Here is a 13,719-nt window from a genome sequence, read left to right on the forward strand (position 1 = left end):
TGCATGTAAACGCACTTGCTGCTGTTGAGTGTAGAGCAGGGCGGCCCCTGTCCAGCTCAGTTTGGTGGGGTACCTGCTCCAACACACCTCATTACTCTGATCTGTTGTGCACCCCTGACATAAACAGTCCTTATAAGAGAAAGCCGTTTCTTTTCCTTGCTTTCTTTTCAAACAAAGAGCTTGAATGTACTGTATAAACATCAAGATTTTAAAATGCCGTTTTCTTTCCAGCCCACGCTCCACGTGTGGACAATAAGCTGTTTTGAATGCGTGAACCCCGTGACCCTGAGAGAGAAGCGGCTTAGAAAATGGATGGATGGATGGATGGATGAATGCGTGATGTCATGAAAACCAATGCATTTTCTAGGGATGTAACAATCCAGCATTTAATCAGGTTGTTTGTGTTATAGCTTATATGAGATTGTGACTAGAGTGGGACTTTTGATTGGGCCACTATAAAGCACAGTTTTGTGAATCATCACACTGTTGAAATTTGAATATTCGTCAAAAACAGTTCATTACTTTTTTAGTCCATTTACACTGAAGTGAAGGAGCTTTTCAACACACACCGCTTTCTGAATGGGGCTCAATACAGGACAATCAGAATGATGCATCTAATATAAATGAAAGGTGCAATATATTTACAGCATTTGGCTGACGCTCTTATCCAGAGCGACTTACAGTTTGATCATTTTACACATGTAAGGTGCTAAGGTGGTGTTAGGAGTCTTGCCCAAGGACCCTTATTGGTATAGTGTAGGGTGCTTGCCCTGGTGGGGGACTGAACCCCAGTCTACAGCGTAGAAGGCAGAGGTGTTAACCACTACACTAACCAACCACACAATAACAATAATAGCCTGTTTAATTCTGATGGAAAATGTCTGAAAAACGAATAAATTCCATAAATGAATTTCCATGAGTGGAAAAACAAATAGTGAAGGTAGGTGAAACGTTCTGACCACCTCCTTGTTTCTACACTCATTGTCCATCTTATCAGCTCCACTTACTGTATAGCTGCACTCTGTAGTTCTACAGTTACAGACTGTAGTCCATCTGTTTCTCTGATACTCTGTTACCCTGTTCTTCAGTGGTCAGGACCCCCATGGACCCTCACAGAGCAGGTGCTATTTGGGTGGTGGATCATTCTCAGCACTGCAGTAACACTGACGTGGTGGTGGCGTGTTAGTGGGTGTTGTGCTAGTCTGAGTAGATCAGACACAGCAGTGCAGCTGGAGTTTTTAAACACTGTGTCCACTCACTGTCCACTCTAATAGACACTCCAACCTTGTCGGTCCACCTTGTAGATGTAAAGTCAGAGACGACAGCTCATCAGTGGTCACAGGACGCTGTTGGCTGGGTTTTTTTGGTTGGTGGACTATTCTTAGTCCAGCAGAGACACTGATGTGTTTAAAATCTCCAGCAGCACTGCTTTGTCTGATCCACTCAGACCAGCACAACACACAATAACACACCACCACCACCACGTCGGTGTTACTGCAGTGCTGAGAATGATCCACCACCCAAATAGTACCTGCTTTGTGAGGGTCCATGGACTTCTAATGGGAATTGACTGAATGGTTTCTAACAGAGACCACTAGTTTCCTGTAGAACACCTTTAGATCCCACTAGGAAACCAAGTGCATTTAGAATTGTTTGTTGTTCACCTGTTTAAACCATTTACGTTGTGATATCAATCCATAAAAAAAGACAAAACACATTACAAAACCATCAGGAACCAGCAGAAACACATAATGGGTTGTATGTTTTTTTTTTTCCTCAGCGGGGATTATGATCATATTTATTCTCATTGAATCTATATTTGCATTTGGTTTGTTCAGCTTTGAAGTCTGTATACCTCGGCTACATTGGGCCTCGTTCACCAAACGTTCTCTGGAAATGTTTTCCCTGAGATCCTGATGGTTACCAGGGTTTCCTCATTTGGGCGTTTGTTCTCAGGTAAGAACAGAATCTACGCACTCAAGAGCACAAAGGTGAGACCAGTTCTGCGCTTTAAGAACCCGTCACGAATCTGACGCAGACGTTTCGTTGGCACTTTTCTCAAGAACACATTTAGGAAGATATTGGACAATGAGGCCGAGGGTCCTGAAGACGGTTGTGCCAATAAAGCTCATTTGAATGTGAATTTGAATACAAAACTGAAACGGATGTAAATACACAGCAGAACGAAATGCCCAAAGAACAAGTTCACTTCTGTTTTAACTTATCGTTTCATCTTCTTCGCTGTCAATTATCAGTTTTATAATTACCTGTCCTCATCATCCAGTTATTTCCCTTCATCATAACTGATGGGGCAGTCGTGGGCTGCAGGTTAGGGAACCGGCTCTGGGACCAGAAGGTCGCCGATTCGATCCCCTGAGCTGACAGTGTGTGACTGAGGTGTCCTTGAGCAAGACACCTAACCCCCAACTGCTCCCCAGGCGCTGCGGATTGGGCTGCCCACCACTCACAGTGTGCTCACTAGAGTGTATGTGGTGTTTCACTTCATGGATGGGTTAAATGCGGAGGTGAAATTTCCCCGTTGTGGGACTAATAAGGGTCACTTAATCTTAATTATGTTCTGTTTCAAATGCCATCAGTATTCAGAACTATTATCCACTATAGTAAATATACATCACAAAATTAATTAATTAAGTGATTATTTTTTGATCCCACAACTGGGGAAATTCCACCTCTGCATTTGACCCATCCATGAAGTGAAACACCACATGCACACTAGTGAACACACACACTAGGGGGCAGTGAGCACACTTGCCCAGAGTGGTGGGCAACCCTATCCACGGCGCCCGGGGAGCAATTGGGGGTTAGGTGTCTTGCTCAAGGACACCTCAGTCATGGACTGTCGGCCCTGGGGATTGAACCGGCAACCTTCTGGTCACAGGGCCAGATCCCTAACCTCCAACCCACAACTGCCCCCAACACTAAGCAAAATAAGCAAAGAAAAGTAAAAAAAGTCCATTTGTAATAATAATAATAATAATAATAATAATAACCTATAAATAAGTTGACCCTTATTAGTCCCACAATGGGGAAATTTCATCTCCGCATTTAATCCATCCCTGCAGTGAAACACCACATACACTCTAGTGAGCGCGCGCACACACACACACACACACACACACACACACTAGGGGGCAGTGAGCACACCTGTCTGGAGCACCCAGGGAGCAGTTGGGGGTTAGGTGTCTTGCTCAAGGACACCTCAGTCATGCGCTGTCTTCATTATAAAAGAAAAACGTAAAACATTCATTTATAATAATTTGTAGTTATAATAATAACAACTAATTACATACAACACATAAAAACAATGTTTTGTAATTGTTTATTTTATTTGTTTACTTTTATCTTTATTTTATGTCATTCATGTGTTCAAGCATATTGCTACATATAACTATGTATGACAATATATATTTCTATTTTTCATAATTAATTTTTAAAAAATCGTCATTATCGCCATAACACAAGAAACTCTCCATCACGGACGTGCTCCGTCGTACGTACGTGTGACGCCTACGCCAGACAGCATACGCGCAACGTGATTGGCGTAGCGGATCATCCATCACACCGGTCGACCAATCAGAACTCGCTCCTTTCATTCTTACGCGTGCGCGCCGGCCAATTAGAGAGCGCGTCGCTCTGCAATGGGCGGTACATCTCCCCCCCTTCAGCGTTCAGCCATGGAGCTGTAACCGATCTTTTTTTTTTGAAATATTTTTTGAAGATAACGAAAATAACGGAAACTCCTGAAAGGACAGGCTTGCAGAAGCGGCAGAATCCAAACGCAGGAGGTAAAAGCGCTAAACCATTCTCATGCGGCCGGTTACATCTGCATTTGCGCCGTATTTTGTGGTGAAATGTGCAGACAGTCGTCGTCGGACATGTTGTTGACTGAGTTTTTTTTGTATGGAGGAGGAGGGCAGCAGGCAGGAAGAGAGAACGTCAAAAAAACCAGCACATCTGCTGTACAAACTCATTATTCTCGCGTACATGTCTCCACGTAGATGGTTTTACACCGCGGTGCTTTAATAATCCGCGTCAAACTGTAACACGCTGCGTCCAGAAGAGCAGCAGAGCCGCTGCTGTTGGCTTCGTGCACAAAGGCCATTTAACGAGGCTGAAGTTGGCTTCCTATTCGCCAGCTTCTTTTCCGAATTCCCCCGTTCCACCTTAAATGGTGCGGCAGTTTCATCCTCGCGCCTCGTTCTGCAACGGCCTGCTGCGCCATTTAAGGTGGAACGGGAAAATTCGAACAAGAAGCTGGCGAATAAGAAGCTGACTTCAGCTTCGTGGCCATTTAAAGCCTCGCTGGTCCGCGTACAGCGTGTCGTTTTTGGGGCTCTGCCTGTTTGTTCGTCCTCAGACTTTTTGTGTTAAACTCAGTGGCTGTAACGGTAGAAAGTAGTCTTAGTAGCCATATAGTTAGCCGTTTGGCTAGCTTAGCGTTAGCGTGCAACCTTTGTTTTTGCCTGTCTGCTTGTTATTAATCCTGATTAGCAGGCGGTTTTACTGAGTGTAGGCATAGAAAGTGGACATGTAAAAGTAGAAATGGCACGTTTAAGACGTTCCCTGCTCGTTTTGAACACGTTTGGTAGCATTTTCACTGTGGCAGGTGTGAGGGTATAGTAAAGCCTTTAAAGGGGAGCTCCACCGACTTTTCAAAATTTCCGCACGATTCAGTGGCTGAGCTGTAAACAAAGTCAGGTTCGTTTGTAGAGAAACGTACAGACTCTGATCTGTCCACAGCGATGGTGATGGGATCCAGGGGTCTTGATGTCTACTACACAAATAAAGCCATTTTATTTGCTATCCAAAACCACCAGTCGACCTACACGAGTTTTTCTAGAGGAAAATCTGAAATAAGTAAATAAATGTTTTTCTCTGGTGGGCTGCTTTGCCTTAGGGCCGTGTCTGTCAACAGTGGTCCTGAAGACCCACGGTCCTGCACTTGTTGGTGTTTTCCCTGCGCTCAACACACCTGATCCGATTGAGCTCAGCTCTGGGTTGAAGATGCTTTAAGCAAGGGAAGCACTAAATATGCAGGGCAGTGGGTCTTCAGGACCAGAGCTCACAAACACTGCCTTAGATCACCCTTCTTGCATTCTTCCAGTATGAATTAAAATGTTTTACATCAAACAATTGATCAAAACTACTGTAAAACAGTGTCTCAGACATCAAGCGGCATATTAATATCCATTTCATGATATAACTTTATGTGAGAGACATTCTAGGCGTTAAACTGCTCTCTAGATCAAAGCATTTCACACCAAACCCTTCGGAATGATTTTGTTGACATGTTTGCCATTTAATTAAGCAGAAATTTTGAGAAATCGGTGGAGTTCCCCTTTAAAGCTGCTGACTGTATGGCTAGCTTGTCAAAATGTAGGTGTTAACTCGCCAGCTTCATATTGAAGCACTCTCCTCCTCACGGCGTTCCGGTTTACCGCTTTACTTTATTTAGTTAGGCAAATATCTCTGGGCGTTCATGACTGGCTTTATGGAAATGAAAACGAAAGAAACCTACAGCCTGCTGTGAGCTGGGAGTTCCACATAGGCAGCAGAGCAGCAGAATGCAGTGTGTTTGTGTTTTAGTCAGTTTTTACCTGCTTAGGTCTTTTATTGCGAACACCTTTTGTAAAGTTTGCGCATGAAGCTTTAGCTGGCTGGGTTTGTGCGCTGACGTTTAGTAGTGCTTCTGTTTTGTAAAGGCAGACAGACCCATAGATTCAAATTTAAAGGGCCAGTATCCCATTGTTTTCCCTGAGGTCCACTTATGTGTGCGTTTATGCATCCCAAACCTCTCTTTATCTCTTGAAACGAAACGGGCTGTTTGTGTTACTGCGCCTTTAAGACTGTATATATGTAAATAGAACAGAGCTGATTGGATAGCTGGTGTTGTGCCTCATTAAAGAAGCAGTCTGGGCTGAAACACTACTTATAGCTTCACAGTCGTGGGCTGAATAGGCAAATGTGTGACATCACTAAAACAAAGAATTACACTAAGTTAACAGGCTGTTTTTGCTGCATAGTTTCCATGTATCTGCTGTATAGACAGGAGTGAGTGGTACATTTTAAAACTCTAGCAATGTTTACATGACACATTAAACTCTTTTACTTCGTAAAAGGGAATGTTTTCTTTGATGTGAGCTCTTTAAGTTATGCAGTTAAGATGATGACATACTGTGATTCTTTAATAATGATAATAATAATAATAATAATCATCATAATAATAATAATACACTTGGTGTATTTGATGTTGGTGGCTGTCTAGTTCTTCCTGTGGGGTAGTAGAGTGATTAGTTTTAGGATCATAGCCTACTTTTAGATGCTCACCTGAAAGGGGAACCCCACCAATTTTTCAAAATGCATAATTCTATCACTTGGACGTAAATAAAGTAATTCAGGGTTGTTTGTTGTGAAATGAGGCTTTGCTGAGAAACTCACAAACATGAGCAGGTTCAGGAACAGCCAAGAGCAAGACTATGCGCTCATACTGGAGGGCTGGCATCTGGCACAGTTGGTGATGTACTTTACCCCTCTGTTCTAAAACCAGTGATTTAGAGCAGGAGAATCACCTGTGCTGCACTCTGGCCCTCCTGAACCACAGTTCACCGCCTCTGGGGTCGTGTGTTTTAATGAGAAACGGTCCATTGTAAAGACACTCACCAGCTCTGGTGTGTTTAAGAGGGGGTTGTAAGAATCAGGGGTAAATCTGGGAAAGGAAGCTTCCTTTGGGGACTGTTTTTGTTTACAATGCTCTGCATTAAGGTTGTAGTTAGAAAAATCAGTGATTAAGGCGGAACCTTCTGAAAACGGCTATAGAACAGATATCAGGCGGTGTATTCACAACACTTCCATGCCATAACTTTTTATGAGGGAGGTTTATAGAGGCGTTAAACTTTCCAGACGTCTGGCTCCTATCATCACCACTGTTCAGAATGGAGCATTTCACACCAGTCCACTCTGAATGACTGTTTGTCTTAATTTAATTATACAGATTTTTGTTCAAAAAAGGGTGGAGCTTCTCTAATTGAGGTGTGCCAATAAAAAAAATAGGTCGTTTTAAAAGACATAGGCATTGATATCTGCATCGGTCGGTACTGATGGTTTAATATTTGCATCAGTATTATAAAAGAAAGTGACCATCAATAATAATAATAATAATAATAATATTAAGAAGAAGAAGAAGAAGAAGAAGTAGTAAATAATTCACTATTGTTTGTAGTTGATATTAATGTATACTTAGTCAGAAAATGTAGAAAATCCAATCAATAATTCAATATTAGTATACTACTAGTACTATTATTATTATTAATAATAATCATAATAACAATAGGGGTTAACCCTAGTGCTCAGTATCTCTAGGGCTAGTTTTGTAGCTCATGTATTCCATTTTTTGCGTCTTTCTTTCTGTCTTTCTTACATTTACATTTATAGCATTTAGCAGACGCTCTTATCCAGAGCGACTTACAAGAAGTGCTTTGTCTATCTAGAGAAAGTATCTTTGCTAGTTACCAGTAGGTTAGAGAGAAAGACAGTCCTGAGCTCAGATACTGCTAGATACAAATGTCACTGGAGACACCGAGAGAAAAAGAAACTGAGTTGAACGCAGAACTCTGTGCCATTCAAAGCAATACAATAACAGTAAGATACAATACAATAAACTACAGTACAGAGTGCAGTACAATAAATAAGTGCAGCTTATAATTCAGTGTATAATTCAATCTTTCTGTCTTTCTTTCTTTAGCATTAGCCTACCTGCAGCTATGTCAGTAGAAAACAGTACGGATGAGTCCATGGACCCACAGGAGCCTGCGGCGCCGGAGCAGGACCCGGCTCCCAATCTGACTTCTGAGGCTGCAGAGCTGAACTCGCAGCCACCGGAGGGACCAGCGTCTGCAGATCCTGCTCCAGCCCCTGCACCTCCACCGGCGGCAAACTCTGCGCACAAGATCATGACCTTCAGACCAACCATGGAGGAATTCCAGGACTTTGAGAAGTATATTACATACATGGAGTCCCAGGGAGCTCACCGCACCGGCCTGGCCAAGGTATCCGCATGTTTTCTTTTGATTTAAACATTTAAAAGATTGAAATGATTCGCAGAGGACTGCGGTGTTTAGGCCTTTTCATAATGGATTTGAGTCAATCCAGGTGCTTCAGGGAAAGGAAAGCGCTCGGGTGTGCAGCGCTGTGGCCTTATTGTAGTTGTTGTTGTTATTCTTCTTCTTCTTTTCTTCTTCTTCTTCTTCTTCTTATTATGATTATTAAAAATTATTATTAATACTACTACTACTAATAGTATTTTTATTTCTGTAGCTGCTTCTACAAGAACTTAAAGTATTCTACAGATGATAAACAAGTCCAGACAAAGCAATGCAAAGACAGATATTTTGAGCCTTTGAGATTTTGAGAATCTTATAAAACAACTTTTATAGTCACTTCGTCATCTTCCTGTTGCATTCAGAGTTTAATATTGATGATTTAATCGTTACTGTAAGGCCTTCTTAGTTTAGCAGTGTCTCTCTGCTTATTCTTCAGTCTAATCTTATCCTTTAGAACTAAACAGGATGGTTTTGTTACTGTGACTGTATATGTAAGACGATATACACTATATTGTCAAAAGTATTCGCTCATCTGCCTTCACACGCATATGAACTGTGAGTGACATCCCATGTCGGAACACTCTTTGCAGCTATAACAGCTCCAACTCTTCTGGGAAGGCTTTCCACAAGGGTTAGGAGTGTGTTTTTGAGAATTTTTGACTGTTTTTCCTGAAGCGCATTTGCGAGGTCAGACACTGATGTTGGACGAGAAGGCCTGGTTCACAGTCTCCACTCTGATTCATCCCAAAGGTGTTCAATCAGGTTGAGGTCAGGACTCTGTGCAGGCCAGTCAAGTTCTTCCACACCAAACTGGCTCATCTGTGTCTTTATGGACCTGCTTTGTGCACTGGTGTGCAGTCATGTTGGAACAGGAAGGGGCCGTCCCCAAACTGTTCCCACAAAGTTGGGAGCATGAAATTGTCCAAAATCTCTTGGTGCTGAAGCTTTAAGAGTTCCTTTCACTGGAACTAAGGGGCCGAGCCCAACTCCTGATAAACACCCCCACACCATAATCCCCCCTCCACCAAACTTTACACTTGGCACAATGCAGTCAGACAAGTACCGTCTCGCAACCACCAAACCCAGACTTGTCCATCAGAAGCGTGACGTCACTCCAGAGAACACGTCTCCACTGCTCTAGAGTCCAGAGGCGGCGCTTTACACCACTGCATTCCACGCTTTGCATTGCACTTGGTGATGTAAGGCTTGGATGCAGCTGCTCGGCCATGGAAACCCACTCCATGAAGCTCTCTACGCTGTTCTTGAGCTGATCTGAAGGCCACATGAAGTTTGGAGGTCTGTAGTGATTGACTCTGCAGAAAGTCGGTGACCTCTGCGCACTATGCCCCTCAGCGTCCGCTGACCCTGCTCTGTCATTTTACGTAGCCGACCACTTCGTGGCTGAGCTGCTGTCGTTCCCAATCACTTCCACTTTGTTATAATCCCACTGACAGTGGACTGTGGAATAGTTAGTAGTGAGGAAATTTCACGACTGGACTTGTTGCACAGGTGGTGTCCGATCACGGTACCACGCTGGAATTCACTGAGCTCCTGAGAGCGACCCATTCTTTCACTAATGTCTGTAGAAGCAGTCTGCAGGCCTAGGGGCTCGGCTTTACACACCTGGGGCCATGGAAGTGACTGGAACACTTGAATTCAATGATTTGGATGGGCGAATTAAAACTTTTGGCAAAATAGTGTATTTAAATGAGCTCTGTTTCAAAATGCAGTCAAAAAGAGCTGAAACTCTCTTTATAATTTCAATGGAGGCTAAATTATTTGTCTGAATATTTATTATTAGATTTATTATTTATGACATCACAGAAACAGTGAATTCAAAAAGGGCTGTTCTGGTTTCTAAATATGGTCCGTATGGTCTGAGGTGTGAATGGTATCTTTTAAGACTTTAAAATACACTATCAGGCTTTTATTTCAGCAGTTATTTCAATGCGAGGAAAAACATTTTTCATGCGTTCTTCATGATATGAATGCTTTAAGGCAGGGGTGTCAAACTTAACCACTGAAAGGGCCTTATAAAAAAATCTCAGCAAATCCTTGGGCCAGCTGCGTTTTTTGCCAGAATGCACCACTGTTTATTCGGAATATGTCAAAACTGCTATAGCAATGTAGGCGCTGAGTACTTACTCAAAAATAATTCTAAATATATTGTTTAGGTTGCTTTTTTAATTGCCTGTTTGCTAGAAACTGGACACCAGGCATCTTTTTGTGTAACTGCTGGTCCATAAATTGCTGTTGGTGGTCAAAACGCATGCTATGTTGCAGTGCATGCTGGGAGCTGTAGTGCATCTCAGGGTGAAACGGGCTACTAAGAAAAGAAAATGAAAATGACTTTGTGGGCTGAATAGGACTGTGTGTGCCAACAGGCCTGTGTGCTCTAAGGTCTTGGTTTGTAGAGACGTCATGAGAAAAGGGCAGCAGAGGTTTAACCTCTTATTCCCCAGGGTGTATTTTGGTTTTTCCATCTCAATTTACATAAACAAATTGTAAGGCAAATTATTCAGTAACTGCATGAAAGAAATGTAAATTTATATTTGTTTATTTTTTGTGTTTTTGTTTTAATAGAACGTGTGTTTTATGATCTCCACATATCTCTATACGCTTACAATTCACTGCTGAAAGCCAAAAATCTCCGCCGCTCTTTGTGTTGTTTTCTAAAAGTGATGTTTCCAGAGCAGATCACTGAAGAGACGCCCTCTGTTTATAGTTTAGAGCCCAGATTTGGGGAAAAACGGGTCGACTTTCAGTAGAAAAACAAAGTTCAGCTTCTTTTATTATAAGGGTTTAAAATGACATCACCGTCTATTAGACTGGAGAGAAGAGCTACAGCCTCACACGACGCCCAGCTTCTGAATGGAGCTTATGAAACATGAACGTTATGAATTTAAAAACACATTTCAGGATCTCAAAGGGAAGTCAGTCAGTTTGAAAAAAAAAAGTGTTACTTTTGTTGTGATCGCGGTTTCTCACACTTTGGTTATTATGATTCCGCTTCTTTCGGTTCACTGTGATGCGTCAGAGCTTTAGACACGGCCTGATGCAAAAGCAGCACTATTTTTATTTATTTATTTATCTTTTATTTGTTTCTGTTAGTCGTTTTTTAGCTCACACTGAGGCAAATCTTTTGAGCCTCGCTGCCATTTAGCACGTATTAATTTATTTACAGCACAGCTCTGTGAAGAGCAGTTCGTTCTTTTAGCTCGAGTCTACAGAGATGCATATTTTAATGAGCGCTGTAGAAGAACACCAGCATCTGCTGCTCCCCAGCTCTACTTTGAGAGGCGCCCCAGTCTGTTTGGACAGAAAAAGCGGCGAAACGTTAGAAGCGAACTTGGCTCGGATACACCTGCACGTTTTGAACGCCGCCTTATTCGTCTTGGCTTAAGTATTTGAGACGTTGTGTTTCAGGCTGTCTGTATAGACGACACATGTAGAACGATTTTTGTTGTTCTGAGGTCGCCGTCGTTACCTGTGACTGATCATTTCTGAAAGAAATGAAAACACCCATTAGAAGTGAGTTCCTGACACTGGGCGAGTAATACTGGTGTTTAGAGGCGACGGCAGAGGCTATGAACAGAGAGTTCAGTCAGCCATCCATGTAAAGCTTCAACTCTGGGGAGACCTAATGCACCTGACTTATCTTTTAGAAGTCTTGATGCGTTTTTATTTGTAAGTTTTTTTGTGTATCTGTGAGTGCAACTTTTTATTGTTGTAATATGAAGTCAGTTTTACATTTAACAGCAGATTGGCTCTATTTTTGTAGATAAATAGATCTTTTTTATTAATCCCAGTGGGAAAGTCTTCTGTTACAGCAGTACAAAGTACAGTAAAAGAAAATGAGGAGCAAAAGTTTTGCCATACACGATTTGCAGATGCGCAAATAGAAGTAAAGATAAATAATAAAATGCACCAAAACAACACTGAAAGTATAAAGTGCAGTACAAAAATAATTAATAAAATCGCATAAATGCTATGCAGGGGACCGCGCTGTGGTTATGTCCCCTGCTAATGACGTACTGTGCTTCACTAAATTTTGTTCTATATTGGTTTTATTTTCCCCCTTGTTTTCTTTTTGCTTTGAGTTTCTTTGTTGGGCTCTGATTTTAAATGGCTGTACAGTGAATCTTAAAGCTTTGGTAAGATGCTTTATTAATACCAGATTATTAGACCGTCACTGTTAATATCACAGGTTGTACCTTGATGGGAGACTAAGTGAAAGAATTCCCCTCTTAAGGTGAGATTTGTTCTCGCTGTTTACTTTCCAGGTTATTCCTCCTAAAGAGTGGAAGCCCAGACGGTCCTATGAGACGATCGAGGAGATGGTCATTCCAGCCCCCATCATGCAGGTGGTCACTGGCCAGTCTGGTCTTTTCACCCAGTACAACATCCAGAAGAAATCCATGACCGTTGGCGAATACAGAAAACTGGCCAACAGCAAAAAGTAGGTTCTGGATTTGAAGCCGCATTTCATAAGCCTGCACTCATTGAAACAAAGGTGGTAAAAAGGGCTCTTGGGTGATGCCATAGAAGAACCTAACCTTCTAATGGATTGTTCTTCAAAGAAATGGGAAAGAACCTTTTTAAAAGTTGAAGAACATCCACGTAATGTAAGGACTCAATCAAAGAACTGTATACCCATGAATCATCAATCATTGGTAGATGGTTCTTGGGTGTACAGTTCTCCAAGAATCATTTAGGAACCTTTATTTTTACTGCGGTGTAGTGGTTCCCAGTCATGTTTAGTGTGTGCTTGTTAATTGTTAAAGAAAGATACTTCTTTAGTAAAGAAAATTGGTTCTATATAGAACTATGAACACTCAAAGAACCATGAAAGGGTTCTTCAGATTGGTAGAGAATGTGTAGGTTGGCTCTATATAGAACCTTTTTGAAAAGGGTTCTATATAGCACCCAAAAGGGTTCTTTCTATTGTGATGATGTCAAGTGAGTAACAATAGAAGAACCCTTTTGGGTGCTATATAGAACTATATACAGCACTTTCTCCATCAGTGTGAAGAACCCTTTAATCATGCTGAGGGTTCTTTGATTGTATGTTTCTACATAGAACCATTTTCTTTACTAAAGAACCCTTGAAGAACCATCTGTATGATTGTCAGAAACGGGCTTTATCCGTCACTCGATTATAACACGCGATGAAGAACTTTCATGAAACATTGATGTGACATGAGTTTCAGAAATCTAGTGAAAATATCCTATTTTGTGACATTAGATACAGCTGCTTATAAACTACTTATAAATGGCTTATAAAATACTTATAAATTGCTTATAAACTACTTATAAACTGCTTATAAACTACTTATCTGGCACTTTTTCATCCAAAACGTTCATTGCAGTTCCGATGGTTTTACAAACAAATCAGAAAACAGCAGAAAATAAAACCTTAAACTAGGGAGGAGAAATAAAAAATGGAATTAATAATTTTTATTTTTAATTTTTAATTTTTTTTATTTTACCCGATTTTCTCCCCAATTTAATTGTCTCCAATTCCACCCACTAGTTAGGACTCCCCCAATCACACGATGCTTCCAATGCTAGCAGGGTGAAGGCAGCACAGGCTTCCTCC

The 13,719-nt window shown here is 41.6% G+C and overlaps 1 protein-coding gene across 1 annotated transcript in view; it reads left to right on the plus strand.

Annotated features, from left to right (window-relative positions):
• Nucleotides 1-3,671: 3,671 nt before the first annotated feature.
• The window catches only part of kdm4b (lysine (K)-specific demethylase 4B), an 84,368-nt gene continuing 74,320 nt past the window's right edge, over nt 3,672-13,719 (plus strand). The window contains exons 1-3 of the mRNA XM_017683964.2: nt 3,672-3,806; nt 7,763-8,066; nt 12,404-12,579. Coding sequence (XP_017539453.1) covers nt 7,782-8,066; nt 12,404-12,579 — 461 coding nt within the window. The 5' untranslated portion in view covers nt 3,672-3,806; nt 7,763-7,781. The remainder of the gene's footprint in view (nt 3,807-7,762; nt 8,067-12,403; nt 12,580-13,719) is intronic.

This window comes from Pygocentrus nattereri, chromosome 15 (genome assembly GCF_015220715.1).
Source record: "Pygocentrus nattereri isolate fPygNat1 chromosome 15, fPygNat1.pri, whole genome shotgun sequence".
In the NCBI taxonomy this organism is placed as follows: domain Eukaryota; kingdom Metazoa; phylum Chordata; class Actinopteri; order Characiformes; family Serrasalmidae; genus Pygocentrus; species Pygocentrus nattereri.